Raw genomic sequence first — 27,450 nt, 5'->3', positions numbered from 1 at the left:
ACGGCGCTCTCCTCTGACTCTCCCATTGGCCCTCCCGAGCCCGAGCCGGGCCGCCATTGGCGGAGAGCGCAGGACGGAGGCGTGGCCAGCGAGGAGTAAAAACGGGCCTTCCGCAAGGGAAGTTTTGGAAACTTTTCTCCAGCCCTCGATGGGGAGTTCGCCTGGCGCGGGGCTTCCCGGAGGCTCCCCTCGCGCTGTGCTCCAGAGTGGCGCGCGCGTCGCCGGCACAGGAACCGTTTATTTGGATTCCGACGGCTTGTTTTTGTTTACACGCGCTCCGCTTTCACCCGGGACAAACGGAGCCGGCGGGTCGCCAGCCTTTGCGGGCAGAGACAGCGGAGCAAGCGAGAGCCCTGAGCGATAGCCTCCCTTCACCCCTTTCTTCTTACAAGATTATTGCTGTCATTCCCCTCCCTTCTTTGCGAAAATCTGCCTCTCCATCCGTCCGCTTGGCCTGTCGTCGCGCTTTTTTGTTTTTGCTTTTTAGAAAGAAAGGAAGAAAAAAAAACTTGGTACGCCGGTGCATTGATTGCGCTGCTCCTCCTTCCCAGAGCATCGTCGTCGCTTTTCTACCATGCGGGAGGAGATCCCAGCGACAGATCGCCGCGCAAGAGCTTGAGAGTTTCGACCATTTTGCAAAGCAGCTTCGGAGAATGTTTTGGCTCTGAGGAGGAGGAGGAGGAGGCCTCGCTCAGCGGAGGAGATTGGAGGGGGCGGGCGGGGGGCAGCGATTTGGCCTCCCGAGAACAACGCGACTAGGCCATAGGGGGGCACATTTCCCCCTTTCTTCTTCGCCCTCCCTCTACTAGATCTGACTTTGTTGTCGCTTTTTGGAGGGAGGGGAATTTTTTTTGAAAAAACCGACGCCATGCAGGCCCGCTACTCCGTCTCGGACCCCAACGCCCTGGGAGTGGTCCCTTATCTGAGCGAGCAGAACTATTACCGGACGGCTGGGACTTACGGCAGCATGGCGGGCTCCATGGGGGTCTACCCGGGGCACCCCGACCAGTACGCGGCCGGTATGGGGCGCTCGTACGGGCCTTACCACCCTCACCAGCCCACGGCGCCCAAAGACTTGGTGAAGCCGCCCTACAGCTACATCGCCCTGATCACCATGGCGATCCAGAACGCGCCGGATAAGAAGATCACCTTGAACGGCATCTACCAGTTCATCATGGACCGCTTCCCTTTCTACCGGGAAAACAAGCAGGGCTGGCAAAACTCCATTCGCCACAACCTCTCGCTCAACGAGTGCTTCGTGAAGGTGCCTCGCGACGACAAGAAGCCGGGCAAAGGGAGCTACTGGACCCTCGATCCGGATTCTTACAATATGTTCGAGAACGGCAGCTTCCTCCGACGCCGCCGGCGCTTCAAGAAGAAAGACGTCTCCAAGGAGAAGGACGACACGCTCCGGGAAAGGCACCTCAAGGAGCCCCTGAAGGCCGCCGACGTCTCCAAGGACACGCCGCAGTCCAACAACGCCGGCGGCAACGCCTCCTTGTCCGCCTCTGCCCCGCCGCCGCCTTCTTCCTCGGCCGCCCCGTCTGAGAAGAAGATCGTCATCAAGAGCGAGGCTTCCTCGCCGGACCTGCCCATCATCACCAAGGTAGAGACCCTCAGCCCGGAGAGCGGCAGCGCCCTGCAGGACAGCCCGCGGAGCGTGGCGTCCACGCCGTCGGTGTCCACCGAAAGCTCGCTGCCGGGCGATCCCCACCACCCGGGCGCCGGCACCAACGGGCTGTCGGGGTTCAGCGTGGAGAACATCATGACTCTACGGACTTCGCCGCCGGGCGAGCTCAGCCCCGTCAGCAGGACGGCCGGGATGGTGTCCTCCTTGCCCCTTGGGTACGCCCAGGCGCAAGCCCCGTCCATCTACAGCCAGGCCTGTAGCCAGGGGGGCTTGGGGGAGGCCGGTGGCAGCTACCAATGCAGCATGCGCGCCATGAGCCTCTACACGGGCGAGAGGAACGCTCACCTGTGTGTGCCCACCACCTTGGAGGAAGCCGCCGCCTCCATCTCGGAGCAGCAGCAAAGCAACGGCGCCTCTTCGCCCCTCACCTCCATGAATCTGGCCTCGGGAGGGGGGCAGCAGCAGGAGGGGACCCTCACCCCCAGCCACCACCACCATCATCACCATCATCACCACCACGCTCTCCCTCACCACCAAGCCGGCGGCCAAGCCACGGCCGCCGCCGCCTCCTGGTACCTGAACCACACGTCGGAGATCAACCACCACCTGCCCAGCCACGCCTTCGGGGCGCAACAGCAGAACTTCTCCAACGTGCGGGAAATGTTCAACACTCACCGGCTGGGGCTAGAGACCTCGACAGCGCTGAGCGAGCAACAGGTGAGCACCAACTCCACCTGCCAGATCCCCTATAGAGCTGCGCCCTCCATATACCGCCACACCACCACCCCTTATTCGTATGACTGCACTAAGTATTGATTGAGCGACTCCTGGGAAACACAAACAAACAAACAAACAAACAAACAAACAAACAAAGGGAGGGGGTTTAAGCGAACCCTTCAGATTGGATAGAAGGAAATTAGCGCCGTGCTTTGTTTTTAAACGACCTCTTATTCAAACGAAAGACTGGGGCGAAAAAGTGACCCGCCCCACAAAATAGAACTTTACGAACCCTAAAATCCCTGTTTGGGGTGTGCGCGCGTGCGTGCGAGGGGGGTGTTCTTCAGTGCCTTCTTTCAATTCAAGTTAATTATACTTGGGGGAGTTGAGGAGGCATCTTTTTAACGAAAGTTAAATATATTAGTAAAGGACAGTGGCAAAACTTATTTTGTGAAAAGAAAAAAGGACGGTGATCTCGGATAATGTTAACTTATAGAGAATCACCATTTCCACAACGATCATTTATAGGATTTTTTTGAAAGGGAAAGAAATAATTATAGATACAGCTATATAAAAGTATACGTTTTGGTGTTGGGGGTTTTGGGGGGGGATTTGTTTTTTTGGAGGGGCGTTTCTGTTTATTGCGTTGTAAATATGTGTGGAAATCAGGCTTAAGTGGAGAGCCATTATTAATATAATATTTAAAGTTGAGTTCACTGGATTATTCCTTTAAAAATTTCCCATGTTGCCCATCTTTTTCCATCTGTCAAATTAATGATCAGTACATGTCCTCCTGTTTTCTTCGGGTTTTGTGAACAAATACGCATCAAAAGTCCCTTTTTCCTTTTAAAAGTGAATTACAAAAAAAATGAATAATTTATTGTTGTTTCCCCTTGATGAACTGTTGTGGATGGGAAGTATTGGAAAACACACACATTTTTTTAAAGAGTAAAGTATCTGATACTTTCAGTAGAAAAACAGAGAGATAGGAAACAACAAGTGTGTGATTTTTTTTAAAAAAATGTAAAATAGATTTCCCACTCTGAACTGATCCTTTAAAAACAGACAAAATGCATTTAGGGAAAAAACACATTCTCTTTGAATTCTCTGTCACGTTTGTTTTGTCTTATGTGGTCTTAATTGTTGTACTCATTCTTGGAAAAAAATAAATAAATCCGTGCTGTTTATTTCTCCTCAAAAAGTCTGCCGCATGTTTGTGTGAATTTCTGCAGTTTCCCTGCTTACAGCCCTCTTCCCCTTCCACTCTCCACCCTTCGAAAATATGATAAGAAAAACGAAGGCAGCTGAGGAGATGGGGGGAAAAATCGAGACCAGGGAGGTCTCTGAGAGGCGCGTCACTTGTGAATGGTCTTGACACGGGATCAGGACAAGAACGGCCCCAGACAACGTAGGGTTAGCCTTCGAAGTTCAAAACCCGGTTTAAAGCTGCAATTCTAAATATGTTTCATGGACAGTATCCCCAACGGATGCCTTGACTCTCGCTTCCGAGTAAAATCGCCCTCCAGAGTTGCGGAAGGGTCACTTGTGGATAAGTGCGAAGCGGTCGGAACGAAAATCGCTGTCGCGCTTAGGAGCAATCCTAACGCTCTTTACCTGGGAGTAAGCCCCAGTGAATTTTATGGGACTTCCTTTTGAGTAGTTAAGATCGCGCCGTTGGAGAGCTTTAGTGTAGCTCCTAATGAGGAGGAATAATAATAATACTGTAATAATAATAATAATAATAATAATAATAATAATAATAATAATAATAATAATTATAAATAAATAAAATAATAATAATAGAATAAAAATCCCCTAGCAATCAGGAGGGGGGGGGGAGTTCCCGCCACAGATGTAATAAATCGGAGTGAAACCCATTCCCCAACGAGAGGAATTGAAACATTCACTACCCCGATTCTTAAATCCACCGGCTTCCAGAGAAAATAATATAGATTAAAAAAATAAATAAAGCAGGCAATGTAACGCTTATTTTTTGAAAGAAGCAGTTTAATTATGCTATCCTACACCCTTTTTCATTCTCTTTGCCACCCGTCCCCACTTTATTTTCGGGTAGATTATTTTCTATTCATTTACACCCCCCCTTGCCTTTATTCCGGCTTGGGCTGGAAGACAAAAGAAGAAGAAAAGATTCTTGGTTCCTAAGTTGGTTCCGAAATCTTGATGTCTATATGTAATAGTAGTAGTAGTAGTAGTAGTAGTAGTAGTAGTAGTAGCTTTTATATCTCGGTGCTTAGATAAACGAACATTGTCATTGCTTGTGTTTTAAATGTGTCACACACAGGAGAATGCCCAAGGGAGTTCACCTGGGTTTTGTTCTCCACATCCCCCCTCCCCCCAAAAAGCTGCGCTACAACACTTTTCGAATTAACATCCCGATTCGAATTAATAGATTCGAAGTAGTGTCCCGATTGCGATACGATTTATCAGCTGGCAAGCAGCTCTACGGATTTAATACCTGGGTCTGATTTCCAAGGAAAGGCTGTTCGAATAGGATCCCCTAGACCGCTTACTGGAAAGCAAGTCTCACTAAACTAAATGGGATCTGCTTCCCAAAAAATGGGATCAAGGACTGCAGTCGTGCAAGCGAATCCCTCTGCAGCTCCGTAGCTTCCGCCTCGGAGGGAGAATCCCACGAAGTTCCATAAGACTTTCCTACCGCGTCCAAGGAATTGCGTCCTTAACCAAAATCTCTGTCAGCTCAATAGGAACATCTTAAAGGAGGTTAGATCGGTAAGCTTCGCCCTGGAATCCCCATTCCCTTATACCGCCTTGAGCACCACTGCTGTTTAATAATAATAATAATAATAATAATAATAATAATAATAGGCGTAGCCTGGATTTTGGTTGGGGGGAGGGAAGCAAGCCTTTTGTCGGGCGGGGCAGGCCTATTTTTAGGGGGGGTCAGAACCTCAGCTATGCATTTTTATTGATTTTCATTGATTGGGGACGCAGCTGCCCCTCCGTGCCCCTCCTTGGCTACGCCCATGATGATAATACATACGTACGTAATGTGTTTCTGAGCATGGATAAAGCGCTACTCTTTTCCGCTAGCCTGCAAGCATTTTGCAAGAATGGCGAAGTGTCTGTATTTGTGAAGGATAGGCTAGTAGTGAAGAAAGTAGTGAGTCGCGGTGGGTCTCCGCTTAGAAGGTAAATTGTTATTTCTTAACCTGCAGGATTAAGAATCAAGTACAGCCGCTAGCTCCGGCCACATTTCAAATCAGTGGGGGGTTGGGGGTTGGGTTGGGTTTAAAAAGATGTTTAGGGTGGGGTGCTAGATACTGGAATCTCTTGTTTTCTCTTCTCTTTCCTTTTTTTAAAAAATAAAAAAATCTGTTTTTTTAAAAACTGTTTGCCCTAGTTATTAGTAACCCCCTTTCCACGCAAAATCCAATATTTGGATGGATTTTAATTGATTTCAAGACTTCCGTGGAAGAGAATAAAGGTGGACAGTTTGGGGCAGGTGGGGAAGAGCTATAGCAAAGAAATACATCTAAAGAAGAAAAGTACTGTATGGGAGGGAGGGGCAGGGTGTCCCCCAGGTTTAGGAATGTGTGGCCCTCTAGATGTTGTTGAACTCCAACTCCCATCAGCCCCAGCCAGCGGACTAAAAAGGGAAGATGGGAACTGTAGTAAAAAACAAGCAAGCAAGCAAGCAAACAAAAAACACCTTCTGAAGGGCCAGTTTCTCCATCTCTAGTTAAAAAGCCTCTTTTGGTGGGATATGGCAACCTCTCTGCTTCTACCTGTAATAATGGGGACAATCTACTGGTCTACCTTGCAGGGCTGTGTTGAGGACTGCTGAAAGAAATGCATGGCAGAACTAGGCGTAGGGGAAGGCACTAGCTGATTTTTGATGGGCAGCCCAGTGCCTGCAGATTGCGAAGAATCTTGTCTCAGCCAAGCTAGGCGTCTGTTATACTCTTAACCAAGAGTGTATGTTTAGGATCACAAGAGTATGGATTAGTTGTGCCTTTTTAGAATTTCAAGCATAAAAGGAGCTTCATAGGTCCCACTGGTGAGGTGTTGAGGAGCCTTTAGTGACTCAGTTATTTATGGACTGCAACTCCTATCATCCCTGACCATTCGCCACACTAGCTAGGGCTGATGGGAGCTGGAGTCCAACCTGGTTTTCACAGTGGCTGCCCAGATGCCTCTGGAAAGCCCACAAGCAGGACCTGAAAGGAACAGACCTCCCCTGTGGTTTGCAACTTGTATTATACAGAGGGATACTTCCTTTATATGTGACGGCTCCATTTAGCTATCATGAAGGAAAGCTATTGGCAGACTCTCCTCTTCCATGAAGTTGGCCAATGCTGCTTTTAAAGCTGCCACCACATCTTGTGGCAGTGAATTCCATAGCACAGTCTGTAAAAGAGCATTTTCTTTTATGCATCCCGCATCGACATAATTAGATGACCCCAGATTTGTGCATTATAAGAGATAAAAACTGTGCTCTGTTTACTTCCGCCATGTTTATAACCATGTTCCATGTCCTCGTTTAGTTGTCATTCCTCTCAAACCCCAAACCATTTTGCCTTTCCTTCTAGGGAAAGCCCGAAACCCATTTGGTTGCTTTCTTCTGTGCTTTCCCCAGTTCTGTGACACATCCTGTTCAAGCAAAGAGAGTACTGAATAGTCACTCTTACTTTGAAAATACAACACACAGTAGTGGATCCTGGAGTTTCTTTTAAACAACAAATCCAGACCCCTCAAGATTAAATGTAGACTGTCCCTGATATATGGGGAGCATTTAAGGGAAAGTGCTATATAATTGCCAAGTTCTTAAAATCCCTGTATCTAGTCTATTCATTTGCCTATCTAGCCACGATTTACTACCTGCCTAAGTGTGTATACCCAGACGTACTTTTACTGAAGGAGAATTTCTCTCAAGTAAATGGCCACAGAATAGTGGGTCTCACAATTTTATCGAGACGGTAAACTTAAATTGGTTCAGAGAGGAGCTCGGTTTGTTAGGGAGGAGGGAATTTATAATAATCAAAGATGTACATTTAGGATACACTTGTTAATATTTTCAGGGTATTTATTTTGGCCCAGGTATTGTAATTAGAGAATTGTTAAAAAATCAAGCATGGCCTTTTCTTTTAATAAACATGAATGTTTCAGTTTATTAAATTGTTGTCTTATTTTCAAAATATTTTAGAGAGGTTTTGTCTATTTGCCCATTTGTTTAAATTGAAGAACTTGGAACCAGTCAATTAAAATTCCCTGCTTTATTATAGGATCCAAAATGTTTACTATCTAATACAGCAATCTAGTTGTAGCTCCTATTTTGGGGATAATTAGCACATTTATTTCTTATGGAGCCCTTTAGGATCATAGGAAAAGAAGGAGAGAATGCTCTATTAGCTACCTACTGATATTCCTGCTACCAGGACTTTGGGTGCAAGTCACATCCCAAAATTATAAAGAATTGTAATAATTGCAATAGGCTGCTCACAACTTTCTCTCTTGAGGGTCCCCCTCTCAGTCTTATCTTCAGGAACTCCTGAAAAAGCAGAACTTTTTTATATTTAAAAATACTGTTATACAACCATCCCTGCCTCAAATAACTGCTACAATTAAAGAATGAATAGTTCTTGGATTGCAAAGTCCCACTGATTGCAGCAGCAATGGGAATCAACTTCTTGCTTTCATCCTACCCTCTTCTATGTGTTTACTTCTGCCCTGCTCAATTTCATGTTTTAAACATTGGGTTATGGAGGTTCTGGGTTTAAAGCCAACATTAGCCTAAGAATTTTGCTCTTGTTGTTCAGCTGGAAACTTTGGCTGATTTCCCACGCTTGATGTGGGCCAGTGGCAATGGTGGTGGAGGAAGGAGGCCCACCCTTCAATTTAAATTTAAAAAGTGAGATGATTAGTTACAATTATTATTAACCGCTGAGCAGACCTAGCTTCAGTCAGGGATGGGGAAACCTGTGGCACTCCAGATGTTGATGGACTACAACTCCCATCAGCCCCAGATAGCATACTCAATGGTTAGGTATGAGGGAACTGCAGTCAAGAAACAGGAAGCCACAGATTCTCCATCCTTGGTGCGTGGTAGGACAGTTCCAGCCCATCCCCCCATCCTTGTCTGTTATGCTGCTTGCGGCCCCCACTCTGCAGGAGGTGAAATAAAGCCGATGGTACCTCTAAGCATGTGCAGACTGCTTCCCTCGAGTATTAGACAGCTGTCATTCAGAGGAAATTCTCTGAGACAACTCCATGAATTTAAGGCAAGCTCCACAATCCATCACTCCCAAAAGTCTTGTACCTTGAAGACTGAAATTTAAAATAAGTGTGTTTGTGTACACAAACCCTCTTTGTCAGATGCATGAAGTGAAATCTTAGTTGGTGGATATATAAAGGATAGAATTGTCAGGTGGGAGTTGAATGCCAATGAGATGTGAAAATTACAGTGCGAGTCAATAAGAAAGGAAATAAATAGCCCTGGAATATTGCTTGAAGTCAGACAATTCTTTCTAGAGGAACTGTTGAATCCATTAGGGCTGATTTTCCCCTGCCAAAGGAAGGACCTGATAATGGTTGATTTTACAATAGAGCATCCAAGGGGTGACCTGGTGATCCCTGGACTTGACTGGATTTTTTTCCTACTCCTAGCAAAGGAGGATTTTATAGCTTTCTCACAAATGGGGCATTCAGCAGTACAACAATTCGGGTAATCATGGGACATACTATGTTGCACATGCAACTGAGTCAAAATCACTTGATTTTTCAATCCTTGGTGATTCACATTTGCATGTGTGAACAGACTCTGTTCAGAAAGGTGATATTGGAGGTGACATGAACATTTGATCTGTTATATGTGATCGGTGACGCTGGCTCAATTATATGCAATTTGATGCTGGTAATGGCTGGCTTTTTGTGCTGACGACTGTAATATATTTCACCACCTTATCTACCTTTTCAAATTACCTTTCTTTCCCCTTAAACATACTTTTATCCTCTTCCCAACACCATCTTTGTTTCTTTGAAAAATGCAGAACTGTTATTGCTGAAATCTTATTTGAGGCAGTGGCACTGGATGTGTTCCTGCACCAGGTTTCTAAAAGTATAAAAAGTTCAGGATATTTTTTTTTTTGGGGGGGGGGGACACACTCCCAGTGGACATTCAAATTCATTTCTAATGAAAGAAGGCCTACTTTTGTTTTACTGTTGCTGATAGCTAGATTTAAGTTTTAACTAGAATCAATTCAACTAAAAATGCAATAGTTTGGCGTTTCAGTTCAGTCTTAATTACTCTGTTGCTTGGAGGTAAATCCCAGTGATTTCAATGCAATATGCTTCCCATGATGGATGCTTAAGATTACAGCCTCCTTTTATCCCTGCCTACAAGAGATTTCATCCATATAAGCCTAAACTGCTGAAGTCTTTTTCCTTCCTTCTTTTTTTAAAACAGTCCTCCAGTTCTTCTCTCCCTGCCTCCGAGTGACAAAAGCTTTCACCATTTACTTCCAGTTATTATTTTTTTCTTCTCCTTGAAGGAGACAACTAAATTTAGATTTCAGTGACAGGAAAGCCAAATAATAATTTTAAATGTAAACCCCAAGTTTTAAAAGGGAACAAGTTTTAAAATCTAAAACCAAGTTTTAAAAGGAAACATGGCCCCCACGCCTGAGGAAATGTTGGATATGTTCCGTGTCAACCTTAATTTCTGCTTAAAAGTGAGTCACTAGCTGTAGTATTATTGGACCAAGCTGATTGCTGTAGCTGCATTTGGGTTGTATTTTTGTTCAGAAAGAAAATAAATCCTGGGAAACTTGGGGGTGAGCAGACAAAGATAATAAAACCACCCGAACTGCTCTATCAACAGTATGCATATATTGTAGCTAGTTCAGTAGTTATTAATGATGGTATTCATTATTGTTGTTTAAATTTGTATACCGCCTTTCATCCTAAGATCACAGGGCGACTCACAACATAAAAATACAACATAAGAACACAAATACATTAAAAAAAAACCAATAACCTCCCTTCCTACAATTTTTTAAAAAATTAAAGAAGAGGCACAGTTGCTACTATGATAGCTAAATGAAACCTCCGCTTTCAGAAGAAAGATACATTTGAATATCAGATTCTGTGCACAATCAGTGGGATGTTGAACTGGCTGCTGGTGGAAACAAATTGCATTAACTCCTTAGCCTTCAACGGATGGGTTGGGAGTCCCGACCCACTGCCAGGTTGCGGCCCGATGTAAGATGGGTCGCAACAGCAATATAACCACCATAGAAATATATAGGAAAGAATTAATCAACAGTGTGAAAAAGCTGAAGACTTCTGCTTTAGCTAGATGGGACCTGGGGTTAGATCCATCAGAATTCAGATTGTAAGAGAACAGGCCCTTCCCTTCCACTCTACCTACCCCATAGTCATCCTCTAGATAAATAGCGGGAATTGTGTGTGTGCAGGAAGTAGCCCGTCACCAGGGGGTAGGGGGAGTACAATAATAGGACGGATTCTTGTACAAAGCCTACAATGGCTGTGTCCATTTCACAGATGGTCAAGCTCCTGCTTTCAGTTAGGCTCTGACTGCTAACAAAGGAAAGTTTACAACATCTGGAGCCTTTTTTTGTTTAGACAAAAGGCAAGTAAGGAGACCTGCTAGTGATGAATAAAATTATGCATGGTTTGGATTACGAGATCTTCCCCTACTCTCTCCCCCCAATATAATACTAGAACGTGGGGCCATGCAGTAAATCTGAATATTCAGGACAGGCAAAACGTGGTGTTTCTTCATACAGAACATAGTTAAGACTATGGCATTTGCTATAGCAAGATGCAGGGCTGGATGGTTTTAAAAAGAGGTTAGACAGATTCATGGAGGAGAAGGCTGTACCTGATGGTTATGTTCTGTCTCCAGTGTCAGAGGCAGTATATACCACTGGGAATTGCAAGTGGGGAAAGTGCTCTTGCACTCGCCTAAGTCCTCCCCAAGAGCTTCCAATAAGCACCAGGTTGGCCACTGTGAGAGCAGGATGCTGGGATGAATGCACCTTTGAGCTGATCCAACAGGGCTCTTCTGATTCTCCTATGATGCTACCTGACATCTCTGCAGACCAAGCAGTTTTTTCAAAACCTGACCAGGGTCTGCCTACTTAAGATGACAGGATGTGGGTCCTGCCCTCCTTACACTGGCGGAATGGCTGTAGGGAGACAAAGCCTTCCTTGGAGAACAATGGCTTGTTTGTTACTCCGGGGTCTATAAGACTCTGCCTCTCTGCCTCCTGCATGGACTTTAAGTTTATTTTGGCCTTGCAGAGCCTGTGCAAGGGAATATCAAGAAATCCAAATGCCAAACTCACTTAGAACTTTAGACACGAGGAGCAGGGGGCGTAAGAAGTGTCTATCCGCCCCCCCGCCCCCCCATCCCAATTTAATCTGGCAAAGTATGTCCTGACAAACAATGGGAGCTTTTTTGTATCATGTGTCTCTTTCCAGTGCTGTCAGCCAAAGCAACAAACAACAGCGCTTCCTCCCTGTTACATGACAGAAGAGGGTTTTAACTGATTCTTTTAGAAATTCACCTGCTGTGAATTAAAGGAAGGGATACAGCCAATGGGGGTTCCTTGATTGCTCACTTTAGGAAACATACGGGTCACCTGCTACAGGGCATTGCTGGGTCCTTTTTGCAAGCCAGTTTAAGAGCATAAGAAGCTGTCTTAGAGTCAGATACTTGGACTCTAGCCTGATCAGTACTGGCTACACAGACTGGTAGCAGCTCTCCAGGGTTTCCGACAGTGAATCTCTCTCAGTCATATATTGAGATGCTGGGAATTGAACCAGGGAACTTTTGAACTCTGGTCAAACCCTGCACCTCAGCATAATTGCCTGGCTGAAAAGCTGAGCCTCTGGCGGACTGGAGCTCAGAGACAGAAAACTTGCTTGTCGTGCAGAAGGTCCCAGCTTCAGTTCCCAGCATCTCTGGTTAAAAAGGATCAAATTATAATTATTTGAAAATATGCTGGGAGTACAAAATGCAGAATGAAACATATTACCATATGTGGTGGACATGTCTTTATGCACAAAAGTACTGGAATATTATAAGAATAACAAAAACATGGAAATGTGAAGTTCCCTTAGATCCAGTGCTGACACTGCTGAACAAAAAACACCCATCATAAAGAGGCAACAAAAGAAACATACATCCTGTCTGTTAACTAACTTCTTAAAAGCGTCTTCAGTAGCTGCCTAAATAACAAGACTCTGGACACTTGTCTAATTTCAGCTGGTACCTTATTCCAGAGGGATGGAGCTGTAACACTAAAAGCCCAGTTTCTAGTACAAACTAAGTGCGCTCCGGGACATGCAGTGCTGTCAGACCCATCTGTGAAGTGCAGTCTCTTAGGTAACCAGATCCCAAGTTCTTTAAGGCTTTAGATGCTAAAAGCAGTTCAGGCCAGGCTGATCTTTCCTTGCTGGTGTTCTTCCTGAATAGCAATCAGTGGTCCTTCGGCTGATGGGTGCGACCAGTGTTCTCTCTTCCTTGCTTTTGCAAGTGGCATCTTCTTTCTGGCAAGGAAGCTCCTTGGATGGGTTCAGACAATGCACATTTAATCAATAGATAAGTGGACTAAAAAATCATAAGATTTAACCAGATTGTAGCTCTAGTTAGGGGAGTTGGTGGTCTGCTATTCTTATTCAGTACTTTATTCAGCAATCTATTAACACAATTACTGTTGTTATTACTACTAATAATAAACCTGACTATTTACACAGCATTGTACCCAGAAAAAAATGCCTTTTGACAGTTTTCCTTCCCAACCACCATGTGAGAAGCTTCACTAGTGCTTGCATTTTTACAAATTGTAGAAAACCGAGGCTGGGGGCATATGCCTTGCCTCAGTTTATGAAATTTGCACCCAGGTCCTGCAAATCCAGTGCTTGTTACCACAACTGCAACAATTATTTAATGGCAACTTCTTCAGTTGTTACAACCACAGAAACATTTATAGAGTAGTTCAGAATATTTTAAAGCAAGGATGAGCAGAAAGGATCTTCTGGTCGATCCCAATAATTTGCAATAGATCACCAAGGATTTCCGTTTCTTAATTGTCTTGGAATAGCAGCACCGAGAGGGTGTTTCCTACCTAAATAAGGTTGCTGAAATGAAGAAAGCAGCAATTTTGCGAGTGAAAGGCCATGCACTCAACTCAGTCCTGATAAACAAATTCTTGGGGTTCAGAATGTTCTCAGAAGGACCCTCCCTTTTTAAAAAAAATCTAAATATGTCTTTTGCACATGGTTCCCGTGTGCAGATATTGGATTTTTTAGTAACAAACCAACCCCAAAGCATATAAGATAAACTTGATGTCTGCCCACCCCCTGCTCTAAAGTTCTTCATATGCATGTAAAGGTAAAGGAACCCCTGACTATTAGGTCCAGTCATGACTGACTCTGGGGTTGTGGTGCTCATCTTGCTTTACTGGCTGAGGGAGCCGGCGTACAGCTTCTGGGTCATGTGGCCAGCATGACTAAGCCACTTCTGGCGAACCAGAGCAGCGCATGGAAATGCCGTTTACCTTCCCACCGGAGCAGTACCTATTTATCTACTTGCACTTTTTGGTGTGCTTTCAAACTGTTAGGTTGGCAGGTGCAATGGGAGCTCACCCCGTCACAGGGATTCGAATCACCGACCTTCTGATCGGCAAGTCCTATGTTACTATTCAACCCATATTGAAGATGTGGGAGAGGACTAAGGCTGTGAGAAGCTGGTTTGCCTAGTACGTTTGTGGCTAAGGCAGCCTTTAAGCCAGGGATTTTATAGCTCAGGTTTCTGAGCCATGGAGCTATATCAGCTCTCTCACAGAAGCAGTGTGGTGTAGCAGTTAAGTATGCCCATTGAGGGAGGTTCAGCTGAGCTCCTCACTTAGCCATAAAAGCCACATTGGACCAGTTACTTCCTCTTCTCTCTCCCTCCCTCTTTTTCTTTCACCTACCTCACAGGGTTGATGTGAGGAGAAAAATGTCATCTGCCTCGAGTTCCTTGAAGGGAAAGGTGCCAAATACATATGTACTAATTTCATGTTAATTTTATGATGATTCAAAGCCACATTAAAAAGATGGTGGGCAAGATAATTTCTAGAGCATTTTTTGGAGGCTCAAAATGCCATACTATTTTATTCTGCTCATACACTCCAGGTTCTTACTATTGTTATCTATTTGTTTCATTTTTATACCCACCCACTTTCCCTCAAGGGAGTTCAGAGTGATGAAATGACATCAAAACACAATCTATACATCATCTTTGAAAATACATTATTCAACACTAAATGCAAGTCCAGTCGTACCTTGGTTTTCGAACGGCTTGTGACTCAAAAATTTTGGCTCCCGAACGCCGCAAACCCAGAAATAAGTGTTCCGGTGTGCGAACTTTTTTGGGCAGCCAAACATCTATGGCTTCCATAGCTTCTGATTGAGTGCAGGAAGCTCCTGCAGCCAATCCGAAGCAGCGCCTTGGTTTCCGAAAGTTTTCAGAAGTCAAACGGACTTCCGGAATGGATTCTGTTTGAGAACCAAGGTACGACTATAATGTCAAGATTGCAATATACTGGGGGTGAGGTGGGGGGCTAGTAGTCCTCCAGATTTTGCTGGATTCTAATTGCTATAAGGCCCCAGCAGTATCAGAGGTGCCAACTTAAGAGCGGTGGACTTGTATTCTGGTGAACTGGATTTGATTCCCCACTCCTCCACATGCAGCTGCTGGGTGACCTTGGGCTAGTCACACTTCTCTGAAGTCTCTCAGCCTCACTTACCTCACAGAATGTTTGTTGTGGGGAAGGAGGGGAAAGGAGATTGTTAGCTGCTTTGAGACTCCTTAAGGTAGTGATAAAGAGGGATATCAAATCCAAACTCCTCCTCCTCCTCTTCTTCGAAGCCGCACCCCACACAATCCATCATATGATCGTGTGTACTCACACCATTTGAATGGCAATGCCCAGCAACTTTGGGGGGCATGGCCCCCTCAAATATTTTAGGGGGGCGGTGAGGCCTTCGTCCCCTAGAAGTTGGCTCCTATGGCCAGTAGTCAGGGATGATGGGACTTGTAGTTCAGCAAAACATCTGGAGGGCAAAAGGTTAGCAACTCATGCCACAGACATTTGTGTTTCAAAAGTCCACAAGAGCAAACATGTCTTTAGCCCAGTGTTTCCCAACCGGTGTTCCGTGGCACACTAGTGTGCCGCGAGACGTTGCCTGGTGTGCCGTGGGAGGGAGGCGGGCGAGTCGGATCTCCCCCCGAGAGCGCAAGGCTTGCGGGCAGCAGCTGGCAGCGCAGAGCACGGGGCGCCCTTCGGAGGACGCCCCGTGCTCCGCGCTGGTGTCGGCAAGCCTTGCGCACCCGGGGGATCTCCCCCCGAGAGCGCAAGGCTTGTGGGCGGAAGCCGGCAGCGCGGAGCACGGGGTGCCCTTCGGAGGACGCCCCGTGCTCCGCGCTGGTGTCGGCAAGCCTTGCGCACCCGGGGGATCTCCCCCCGGGAGCGCAAGGCTTGCGGGCGGCAGCTGGCAGCGCGGAGCACGGGGCGCCCTTCGGAGGACGCCTCGTGCTCCGTGCTGGTGTCGGCAAGCCTTGCGCACCCGGGGGATCTCCCCCCGAGAGCGCAAGGCTTGCGGGCGGAAGCCGGCAGCACGGAGCACGGGGCGCCCTTCGGAGGCCGCCCCGTGCTCCGCGCTCGTGTTGGCCAGCCTTGCGCACCCGGGGGATCTCCCCCCAGGAGCGCAAGGCTTGCGGGCGGCAGCTGGCAGCGCGGAGCATGGGGCGCCCTTCGGAGGACGCCCCGTGCTCCGCGCTCGTGTTGGCAAGCCTTGCGCACCCGTGGGGCGCGTGGGGCGCCCTGAAACAGAGGATTCCCCATGCTGCGGACTGTAGCCTGCCGCCCGACGCCGGGGCGCCCTGAAGTAGAGCGCCCCTCGCGCCAGGCAGACATGGGCCAGCCCCACAAGCTCGGGGGACAGCGGGGAGGCGCAGCACCGCCATCCCACTGTTCCCCGACCTGGTTTTGGGGGGGGGGAAATAAAGGAAAAAATTTTTTCCTTTATTTCCCCCCCCCAAAAAAGTAGGTGCGTCCTATTTCATAATAAAGTAATTATAAAATACTTTCTTTGTGTTTATTTGATGCCTATTAAAGAGAGTTACTTTATATATAGTCAATATAGGCACAGAGTTAATTTTTTAAACATTTTCTAATGGTGGTGTGCCTCGAGATTTTTTTCATGAAACAAGTGTGCCTTTGCCCAAAAAAGGTTGGGAAACACTGCTTTAGCCCACAAATAAATGTGAACAATGTAGGAAGCAGGTGCACTTCCCCAGGGAGGCAGTTCCAGAAACGGTGCCACCACGGAGAAGGACCTGTCCCAAGCCATACTCACTGGCTGTGCTGTGAAGAGGACTTTGCTGCAGATCTCAAAGCACTGGCAGGCAGGAATTAGGGGAGGTGAACCTGCAAGTACTTGGTCCCTGTGCCATTTAGGGCTTTGTACAGGAGCACTACAATCTTGAATTATCACTGATTATGATATGATAGTAATATTTTAATTGATTTTAATTGATTTCATAAGATTCATATACCACTTGATTTTTTTAATAAAAAACCTCTCAAAGCAATCTGCTTTTTTTTAATTAACAGGAAAAACAGTTGAAAACAACTGTTTAAAACATTTAAAAAAATTAAAATCAATTACAAGTTAAGAATAGATGAAAACATACATAAACTTTCTATATATCTGAGCAGGCTTGCCTAAATGGAGATGTTTTTAGCAGGCACTGAAAAGAGTGCAGTGAAGGCATCTGCATGATGTCAATAGGCAGGGAGTTCCAAAGTGTGGGTGGTGCCAAACTAGTACTAATATGAATTCAGTTAGATTAAACTGGCCCCCTCTGGCATGTGAGGGGGCCAGTTTAATTAAATCTTATGATTTGACATTTGAATAACTGGCATTAATAATTGTATTAATTGGACGCAATTGGTATTGTCATTAATGAGGCTGCTATTGGAATGATATTGGAAAATCAATCAAAAAATATATTAAACAATCATAATAATTCAATTAATTCAGTTAATGAGAAGCACAGTGTTTCTCGAACTCTTGCTAGCTGGAAATAAAAGGTACTGGAACAATGAAATTCATTATATCCTTCTTTGTAATTAAGACTACCTATCTGTGCACCCCCACTATAGAATTATCCTCCTGTCTGGGAGAAACTGAATGGAAAGTGGTAAGGCTGTGTTCCTGGCAGAGGACAGCAGGCTGGTCTAGGGGAAGTTTCTTTGGGCTCTCCAGGGATGGCAACTTGAATGAAATATTGGGGGGCCCAGGTAAGCCCCGCCCCACATAACATGGTACAAACACAATTTGAATGACAATGCCCATCAACTTAGGGGGTGAAAGATTTTCTCAAATATTTTATGGGGAGGGGGGGTGAAGACCCCTCAGCGACTTGGCTGCTATGGGGCTCTCCAAAACATTTATATTCATTAAGTGAAGTGGAAGAGCAGTAGTTCAGTGGTAGCGCATCTGCTTTGCATTGCATTAGTTTTGGGGTTCAATCTCCTGCTGCTTGAATCCAAATAGTGCGGTTCTCTGTATAGGCAAGTGAGCTAGATAGACCAGTGCTTTGACTCAGTAAAACTTTAATGTCCAACTCCATCCAATTCACAATCCCTCCCCTCTCAGGTATCAGCCAGAGGGCAGGGGCAAAAGTTGGCTTTATTTCACCCGGGTCAAAGATTCAGCTTGGCATCCCTCCACTCACATCTGCGGGAATACCCACACAGACTGGGAGCTCTACCCGCAGCAAAAAACCCGGCTAGCCCCCACCCCCGTAGCTATTTCCCATATGTCGTCTACCCATGGGCGTAGTCAAGGGGGGACAGCCGCCTCCTAGATCCACAAATATTATTGTAAAGCATTGAAAGTACTCAATTATCTGAGGTTCTGTCTCCCCAGCAGAAGCCCCCTCCCCGCAATTTCCGATTTATGGGGTATTACCCCTGATTTCCCAAGAAAAGCTCACAACTTTGGCAGGCTACGCCCATGCGTCTAACTAGATATACCAGAGATTTAACCTGGGAACTTTTGCGTGCAAAGCAAGTGACTGACCGTCGAGCGACGACCTTTTCCTATTTCTCTGCCCGCTGATCATTTCCAAGGAATGAAGCCGGCTTCAGTGGAAGCTTTGGAAACTCTTTGTGCTCCTAAGTGCGGTGGCTGCTACTGATGCTCAAAGGGAAAGCTCTTTGCATATGCTCAGAAACCATTTATCCACGCCTTTCTTCTTATTGTGTTTTTTTAAAAAATGTAACTTCCCTCTCTCTTCAGCCACAAGGCGTTCTAGTCAATTTCATTCATTTTCGGCAATAGAGAAGAGATATTAAATTAGCCAATCACAAGCTCGGGGGCCTTTGATTGGTGGCCTGAGTGTCTCTAGTGTGTTACCGTATTTCTCCTCATTCTAGGAAACTGCCGCATCCCCCCCCCCCTTTTTTTAAGTGTCCCATCCAACCCACCCTTACAAACGTGGCTAGCGTCATTTCTCTCCGGAGTCGCGTGCAAACCTGCTCCTAAATCCGACTACCCTGCGGTCTAAAGGAGTATTATTTATTATGGTCCTTTTTGAAACCTTCCACCACCCTTTCGTCGCGGAGAGAGCGCCGATATTCCAGCAGTCTTTCCCACGAAAGTGTTAGGCAGAGAAAAAAAAGGAGAGATGGTAACTTCCTTGGGGACTTCACTTCGATTTCCCCGCGATCTGAGCTCCGGAGCCAGCTGAGGAGCCAGAACCACCCGGAACTTTGATCCGCATTCACTTTTATGATCCGAATTGATGTTCAGTGGGGAGCGGGAGGGGATACTTCGAACGACTGGCTCCTGAGTCAAGACTCTCTTTTCACCAATCTCGCCCCACGCCCTGGCTGCCCTTACACAGCAGATGCTCTCCGGTCCTCAATCATGGAAACCCCACCGAAATCATTAAGTGGACTTAATTGCTTAATATGTTCAGGAGTAGGAGGAATCTGGTGGATTCATGAAGACTGAAGAGGAGGCAGCCGCACCCATTCGATCCACTCTTTCCCTCTTGCTTTTTAATTTTGACATTCTTTCCTCAAAAAGTAATCCCATTTATTTTAACAGAATTTATTGCCGGGTAAGTGTGCTTGGCACTGTGGGTGGAATGTTTTTCTTCTCCATTTTTCTTCCATGAATTTGGATTTTAAACCCACGTGTTTCCCCTCTGCACGTGCAAGCTCTGAAATGGGCATATTACATTATGGATGTATGTTTACCTGTGTTCTTAATAGGTATTATTTATTTCATACCCATCTAGTAGTCATTCTGTTTTTATTTATCCTTCAAATATTTAATAAAGCACAAGGGGTTTTGACGTTCACTCAGCTTTTGATGTTCACAGCTTTGGCGCTGCTTTCAAAGCAGCCCTCTCAAGCTTAAAACTATTTCAGTAATGATGCAAGTAAATGGATTAACAAATATAAGAGCTTTGCATCATACCTAAACCATAGTGGATACTCAAATATTAAATGTGCTGCTGCTGCTGCTCTCTCTCTCTCTCTCTGTGTGTAAACACATACATACAAGTTGCAATTCTGTGCATGGATCTTTGGGAGTAAATCCCATTGATAGCACATCAGCTGGGGAGTAAAACCCATTGAAATTAATGGGTTTTCTTCTAAGTAAATGTGCATAGGACTGGGCTGATAAACATATCATTAAGTGCCTGCACACACAGTCTCAAAAGTGTGTGTGTGTGTGTTTCATGATTTTCTGTTTCTCAAATGATAGGAAAACTAAATACATTTATACACTTTGACAAAAAATTACAGGGTGGTTTACAAATAGAATACAAATGTCAATACATTACTTAACATCAAACATAACATAACACAGCAAAACATAACATAACATCATAACATAACATCTAGACAAGATAAAAAAACAGTTATGTAGATACAATTATAATAATGTGGAATGCATAATAAAATGCAGATTCTTGTAACAGTAGCAGTAGCATAAAAAATAAAAGAGGGAAAAATCAGCAGCAGAGTATCTAAAATGCAAAAGCTGTCTAACTGATACAGAATCTCCTCCCTATCCAAAGCTAGCTCTTAATTGTGGTCTCCAAAGAAAACGACAGGCCCTCCCAGCTCTCATCTGTAGAGGCGTAGCGTGGGTTGTCAGCACCCGGGGCAAGGCAAGTAATTTGTGCCCCCTAACCCATGGATTTGCGCCCCCTAACCCTAACCCCCAGATGTTGTGCCTGGTGCGGCCGGCCCCCCTGCACCCCCTACGCTACGCCACGGCTCATCTGTGACCTTTTCTTTTCTCTACCTTTGCCCTTCCCTTTTTGGTTTGCCCCCATAAATATTTCTGCAAATGCTGGAGTTCTTCCAAGCTTTCTGATACTTCCTTTGTATGGATGGTGCCATTTGGGTGTATAAAGTTCTGCACTTTGATATTTTTTACACATACACATTGAATTTACTTATTGCATTTATATCACACCTTTTCCTCCAAGGTTCTCAAGGTGGCATACATGGTCCTTTCCCTTCCCAACCAGTCCCCAAAACAACTCTGTTGAGAGGCTGAGAGGCACAGTAATGGATCAATGTTATGTCACCCTGTGAGCTCCTTGTCTGAGTGTGGATTTGAACCCTGGTCTGACCTAGACCAACACTCCATCTACATCATAGCTAGCAGTCATTGATAGAGCTCTCTTCTCCAAATTTATCTGCTTCCAATTGAAAGCCATCTAAGGTAGTGACCATCCACACATTGTGGAGCAACCAGTTCCAGAATTTCGTTGGACCAGTAGATTAATAGTCTACAAGGAACCCTCCAACTCATAAGAAGTCCAACTTTGTTGGAGCAGGCAAGCATCCTAGTCCAGCATCCTGTTCTTACAGTGGCCAAGCAAATGTTTATGGGATGCCCACAAACAGGATCTGAGCGCAAGAGCAACTGGTATTCAGAAGCACACTACCTCCCACACTGGAAGTAGACATCCATGATTCTATAACCCTGATTTCTAGCACTGAGAAGGAAAAACAAAATCTTTCCACATTCATTTTCTCCACACTATTCACCTCAGCTATAGCTTCCCACCCTCACCCCACCCCACACAGAACAGGCAGAAAAATACCCCCCACATCCACCCTGATATAAAATGCAGTACAATTCTGGGAGATTCATTTTCAGTAATAAATCCCTAGCACAGTACTTGCCTTTTCATAGTTGCCACATGCTGCTCTTATATATGGAGGTTCCATTTTGATATAATGGCTAAGTCACTGATACATCACCCCCAACCACCTAGGTTTTCTTAACCCCACTTGTAGTGATTTATAAGAACATATGAACATGTCTTGATTCAAGGCAAAGAGTGAAGACCTCTGCGCAACACTGAAGTGCGGCCCCTCATCTCTGAAAATATCTTCAGCCAGTCTCCTTTCCCCCAGCTCAGATTGTGTGATTTAGCTGTGTGATTTTGCCCATGCACTCTCAATCAAGCCGATTTCCAAAGTGATAGGAACTAGTAACTTGATTTTTTGGGGGGAAATGAAAACAGATGGTTCACAGGGTGTTAAATTTTGCCCTTATCTGAGTTGCAGGAAAGGGGGGTGGAGCTTGTGGGACAGAAAAGGGGAGGGCATAAGGAAGCAAAGTTTGTGTGCATGTGCGTGCATGTGGGGGATCCTCTATTTTGCCATACTTACTCTGCCCCCACACATACCTTTTTTCTGAATTGCAACCACCTTCGATGCAACCCATGACGCCAGTAAATAAAAATAGAGATAAATATCAAGCCCACTAAACGTTTACACAAAACCCAAGCATCCCAAATGCCTAATGTAAGCACCAAGCAGCTGTGTGCACTTCTAAAGTTGTTATAAATCCCTTTCTTTGTTATAAACAGGAAAGTACATAATATAAAGCAACAGGCCTGAGCACACGGAGACTCAGGCTCCCCTGGGACTTTGCCAAGTATTCCCCTGTTCATGACGTTTTGGGGATTGCCATTTCAGTGTGACCTCAAAACAGAGGTCATAAAATCATAACCATAATATAATAACCTAAGCCAAACCCAGTGGGGTCTTGGGGGTAGGGATATACAAAATTGATTGGTGATGGTGGTGGGAGATCAGGTCCTCAAATTGGGGGCTAGTCAACTCCAGAGTATGGCTTCCTAACACGTCCTTTTCTTTATAGAACCAGAAGCACATTAGCAAATTGGAAGGTTGTGTTCCTGAGCTTGTACATGTTCTGATTGGTTGTATTGTTCTTTTCCAGAGCACCCATGTAAATTGGCCTGCTTTCCTTCTTCAGAGCAAATAAAGGATATTGAAAAGATACTCTTGAGACGGTGTGTGTTTTAACAAATTGTGCTGAAAGATTTATAATTGTGCATTCAAACAGAAATCCATGTTTATGGAATTGCTCCAGCACTGATGTTCTTTGCCCACAAACAAAATGGTACTGGTTCTTTCTAGGTTTGCTTTTGTGGTGGTGGGGTGTGGTAGGGGCTTGGATGTGGCAAGGGTTCTACTCCTCCTAATCACTTTGGCTTGAAATTGCTTGCCCACTGTCCAGTGGTGGTTGGTGCTGGACGTTGGGACTGATAGGGCAGAGGGTGGGGAGGTCCATAGTAGGCAGGGTCAGAGCCAATGAGAGGGGAAGCTAATTCTTTCTAGTCCCCCCCACCATCTTCTTCTCTCTGCTGAGTTCTGCACAGGCAATGCAGAGACTGAGGAAGAAGCTGACAGCCAGTGCTGGTTGCTTGAAGGCAGACAGGTGACACCTGGTGGAAGTTGGTGGAGCGGTGTCCCATTGACTGTAACAGTCCATTCTCCACTGCCTCTGTCTCTGGGTCCAATGCACATCACTATCTTAGAGGGAGAGGGCAAGGCTGCTGAAGACTGCTGTTCCATGCTCCTGTCACTACTCACACACCAGGAAAGGATAGGTTAGCAACAGCAAACAGTAGGCAGCTCTGGGAATTGACAGTGCCCTCCCCACTCTATTGGAGTGGGGGTTTCATTAGCAGGCTGTCAATGCTTACCCAAGCCAGCCCTGCCACATGCATAAAATCCTGTTCTTCTCATGATCTTTGAGCCACCTCCCCATGCTGCTTCATGTGAGGGTTCAAATGCATTGCAGGCTCACATCTCAAGACAAATCAGGAGAGACTATCTGAAGAAGTGTGCATGCACACAAAAGCTCATACCAATAACAAACTTAGTTGGTCTCTAAGGTGCTACTGGAAGGATTTTTTTTTAAAAAAATTGGTTTCTCTATTGTCAGTTTGTGGTGGTTGGTCACCATGGACAACAGGGAGTGTTGCACAACCAACACAGAGAACTGTGGCCTTCCAGATGTTGTTGGACTTCAACTCCCATCAGCCTCAGACAGCAAGGCGAATGGAGGATGGGAGCCATAGGAGCCAACTCCTAGGGGCCATGGGGGCTTTGACCCCCCACAATAAGATATTTGAGAGGGCAGGCCCCCACAAAGTTGATGCACATTCCCATTCAAATGGTGTGTGCGCATTGCGTCATGTGATCCATTAAGGGGGGGCTTACCTCCCCCCCACAATATTTTATGATGGGAGCCATGGAGGATAGGAGTCCAGCAACATCTGGAGGGCCGCAGGTTCCCCATCTGTGAGCTACCAGAATGAACATTTTGTTTAAAACAAGTTTATTTTCATGCTTTTATTTCCTACATTTGCAATGTTTACAGCTGACACAATCCAGATGCCAGCCTGTTTTCACACTAGGAAGTAAAAGAAGAAGAAGAAACCCTAGAAAAAAGGGAGACGTGTTGTGGTGCCTTTCTCTCTTGTGTTCTTTTCAACACGTGTGAATGCTGCCAGTGCAAGGTTGAACGTGGGAGAGAAATTGCACACTCACAAGCACCCGTACACCATACAGGTTTTACATTGGTACTGACAGGCTGATTTAAGGAAAAGCAGACACAAGAGGCAGCCTGGTTTTTCTTTTTTTTCTTTTTTACAAGGCTTCAATTGGCTTAGTTTTAAATCAGCTCCGGATGTCAATGTAACCTATTGGCTGAGATGCAACACACACATGAGATTGTTCTCCTGAGTTCTCTCCAGGGGTGGATGGACCTGCCAAGAGGCAGCTGGTCTGGGGGGGTGGGCGGGAATCATGAAAGGACAGCAAATGGTCAAGTTCTTTACTTTCTCCAGTCCCCATGCTGGGTTTCTGCCACAGGCACCAAAACGTTCAATGCCATCACATGTCATCTCTTGTATTAACTGCAATTGCACGTAGGATAAGTTGTGGGAGAGGGGCTTAGGCATCAGTGATGGCTGGTGTCTGTTGCAACTGGTGGGGCAGAAGGCAAAGAGACCAGCAGAAGGTGGAGCCAGAGCCAATCACAGGTGGAGCCAACTAATTTTAGTTTTGCCATCATCGCTGCTGATCTCCATAAGGGACAACACTGAGAGTAAGTAGGAAGCTGACAGCCTAGACTGGTTGTAAAGAAGCAGGAAGTGAGGTTGTAGCTAAGGGCAGACCAAGATTGGTGGGGCAGTGCCCCATGTGCCTAATGAACCAGCCTCCATTGTCAAGCATCTTTCTTGGGGTCACTTATAGCAGGGGAAAGAATATGGCATGATAGAGGCTTTGGTCCTTTGTGTACATACTCAGTCTCTTCCAAGCACTCTCAGACCTGGGAGAATTAATTGGTATACAATCTGATTGATATACAGGGCAAGCATAAATGAGCCCCGAGGCTGCAATACAATGCACAGTTATTTGGGAGTAAGCCCCTCTGAATTCAGTGGGGACCCCCCCCCAATAAATATGCATAGGGCTGGGTTTTAGAGGGAGGGAGGCACATGAAACAACATTTAAAGATTTATTCATGGTGTGTGGAAAGAGGGCCATAGAATCGTTTTTCTCCCTTTCTTTTTTCACAAGATTTATATACTGCTTGATTGTAGTAAAACCTCAAAGCAGTTTACAAAAAGAGTAACTCCAGAACTGGGGTTGTTCAGTGGCACTGACTACAGGACAAAAGAAAGTCCATCTTCACAAACCAGGCAGAATTAAGCTATGGAATTCATTCAGAAGATGTGCTGCTGCTGGCTACCAGCATAGATTCTTCAAAGGGACAATAATTAGACAAATTATTGCATTGGAAGAAATCCATATTCCAATGACTCATAATAAATTGGTGCGGGGGGAGGGGGTTGCCTTTACACCCTGCTTGTGAGTTTCTTCTCAAAAACGCATCTGGCAACCCACTGCTGAAACAGAAAGCTCTTCTGGCCTGATCCAGATGGGCTGGGGTGGGCAACCTGTGGTTCTCCAGATACTGATGGATGCCAGTTCCTACAATCTTTGACCATGCTGGCTGAAAATGAAAGGCACTGGGAGTCCAGTGAGATAAGAAGATAGTAAGAGCCCTGCTGAATCAGTTGCCAGGCCCATCCAGTCCAGCAAGCTGGTCCAACAGTGATAGCAGATGTCTCTGGAAAGCCCAGATGTGGTAGACAAGCACAATGGGTTTCTTCTGCTCCTGATCTGCAGAACCTGATGCTCAGAGGTACACGAGATGCAACATGCAGCCACCATGACTAGTAGCCATTGATTGCTTCTCCCATGCATTTGTCTCTCTTTTAAAACGCCCTGGAGCTTCCCACATTACCTTGGAGTCTCCAATTCCACAACTATTTCTTTCCTAAAATCTCCCAACATCTGGAGGACCACAGCACATATAGCCCTGTCCTTGCAGTAGGGTAGGGATGGGGAATCTGTGGCCCTCCAGATGCTGCTGATTACAATCCCCATTATCTCTAACTGTTGGCCATGCTGGCTGGGGCTGATGGGAGTTGGAGTTCCAACAACATTTGAAGGGCCACAGATAGGAGTTTAGTATAGCGATAGAGAAAGCGACCTTCTACTGAGTCAGTCCATTGGTCCACCGAGTCCAGTATTGTCTACACTGAGCTCCCTGAAGATGCTGGTGCCTGAACCTGAGACCTTCTGCATGCAGACCAGATGCTCTCCCACTGAAATATAGCAAGAAGGTAGAGGAAGCTACCTTATACAGAGTCAAATTGTTGGTCCATCTAGCCCAGTGTTGTCTACACTGACTGGCAGCTGTTCTCCAGCAATTCTGGCAGGGGATATCCCAGCCCTACCTGGGGATGCCGCAGATTGAACCAGGGACCTTCTGCATGCAGAGCACATGCTCTGCCACTGAGCCACGGCCCTTCCCCATCCCCGGAATGGAAAGAGAGCCAGAAAGCCAGGCTAACGAGCTCCCCGCTGGCTCCCCGTCTTTTCCCTTCTAAGCTGCAGCAGCGAATAAGATCTCTTGCTTTTGTGTGTGCTTCCAGGGGTTGGGGTGGGTGGGAGGAAGGAGCGGGGTGGGGTGGGGGTGGGTGGACGTGAGATTTCAAACATCAGATCAGTGCGTTTATATATTGGGTGCCCGGAAATTTTTCCAAATAAACACAGCTTGATTCGTCTTGGGTGGGCAGACTTATCAACAGACTAATGCTATAAACAAATGAAGGGAGCGCGGGGGAGACCCATTGGCTGGTACGGCCGAGCCACGTGGAACGGCCGCAGTCGCCGCGCAGAGTTCTAATTAATGTGGGTGGGCCGAGGGCGCACAAACGGCTGTTTATCGGAGACAATTTATTTTCCAGCGCTAAGTCAACATATAATCGCAAACTTACAACAATTATTTCACATTTCCTCCCGCCCCCCCTTCTCCTTCTCCTTCTCCTTTCTCTCTCTCCCCCATCCACCCCCCTTGGGGGAAAAAAAGCGCTATGAAGCAGCGACAGGAGGGGAAGAGCCCAAAGCGAGGCGAGCAGGGACGGGCGCCACCACGATCCTCGCAGCGCAGGCAGATCTGGGGGAGTCCTAGAGGGAGCCCCACTTTCCCTTAGCCCTGGCAAGCCCGAGTCACTTCGGATCTGCCATGAGCCAGCTGTACAGAGGCTCCCTCCCCGCTGCCCTGGGCAGCTCCCCCATGGTATACCTGTACGGGACAGAGCGGGGAGGGCTCCC

At 46.1% G+C, this 27,450-nt stretch overlaps 1 protein-coding gene and 1 long non-coding RNA gene across 3 annotated transcripts; one reads left to right on the top strand and one right to left on the bottom strand.

Annotated features, from left to right (window-relative positions):
• Positions 1–91: 91 nt before the first annotated feature.
• On the top strand, positions 92–27,450 carry FOXC2 (forkhead box C2). Of its 2 annotated transcripts, none has more exons than XM_081922927.1 (2): positions 92–2,347; positions 27,206–27,450. In XM_081922927.1, exons 1-2 carry the CDS (start codon positions 869–871, stop codon positions 27,305–27,307), a joined length of 1,581 nt encoding a protein of 526 aa, XP_081779053.1. In that variant the 5' UTR covers positions 92–868; the 3' UTR covers positions 27,308–27,450. The 2 variants fall into 2 exon arrangements, with proteins under 2 accessions (XP_081779053.1, XP_081779054.1); XM_081922928.1 differs by lacking the exon at positions 27,206–27,450 and adding an exon at positions 19,033–20,121 and having other exon boundaries at positions 93–2,347.
• On the bottom strand, positions 6,500–11,402 carry LOC309376515. Its single transcript, XR_014171232.1, has 3 exons — positions 10,454–11,402; positions 7,830–7,877; positions 6,500–6,979 (listed from the first exon to the last, which is right to left on the bottom strand). It is a non-coding gene; the product is annotated as an uncharacterized lncRNA (long non-coding RNA).

This window comes from Podarcis melisellensis, assembly GCF_964234715.1.
Source record: "Podarcis melisellensis genome assembly, chromosome: 8".
Taxonomy (NCBI): Eukaryota; Metazoa; Chordata; class Lepidosauria; order Squamata; family Lacertidae; genus Podarcis; species Podarcis melisellensis.
The sequence above is the reverse complement of the archived record's forward strand: the minus strand, read 5'-3'. Positions and strand labels throughout refer to the sequence as shown.

Bases quoted from the DNA above. Each gene is read 5' to 3' on its own strand.
- FOXC2 (XM_081922927.1), top strand. From the start codon at position 869: ATGCAGGCCCGCTACTCCGTCTCGGACCCCAACGCCCTGGGAGTGGTC. The intron at 2,348-27,205 runs GTGAGCACCAAC...GGGGAAAAAAAG, and splicing joins CAGCGCTGAGCGAGCAACAG to CGCTATGAAGCAGCGACAGG.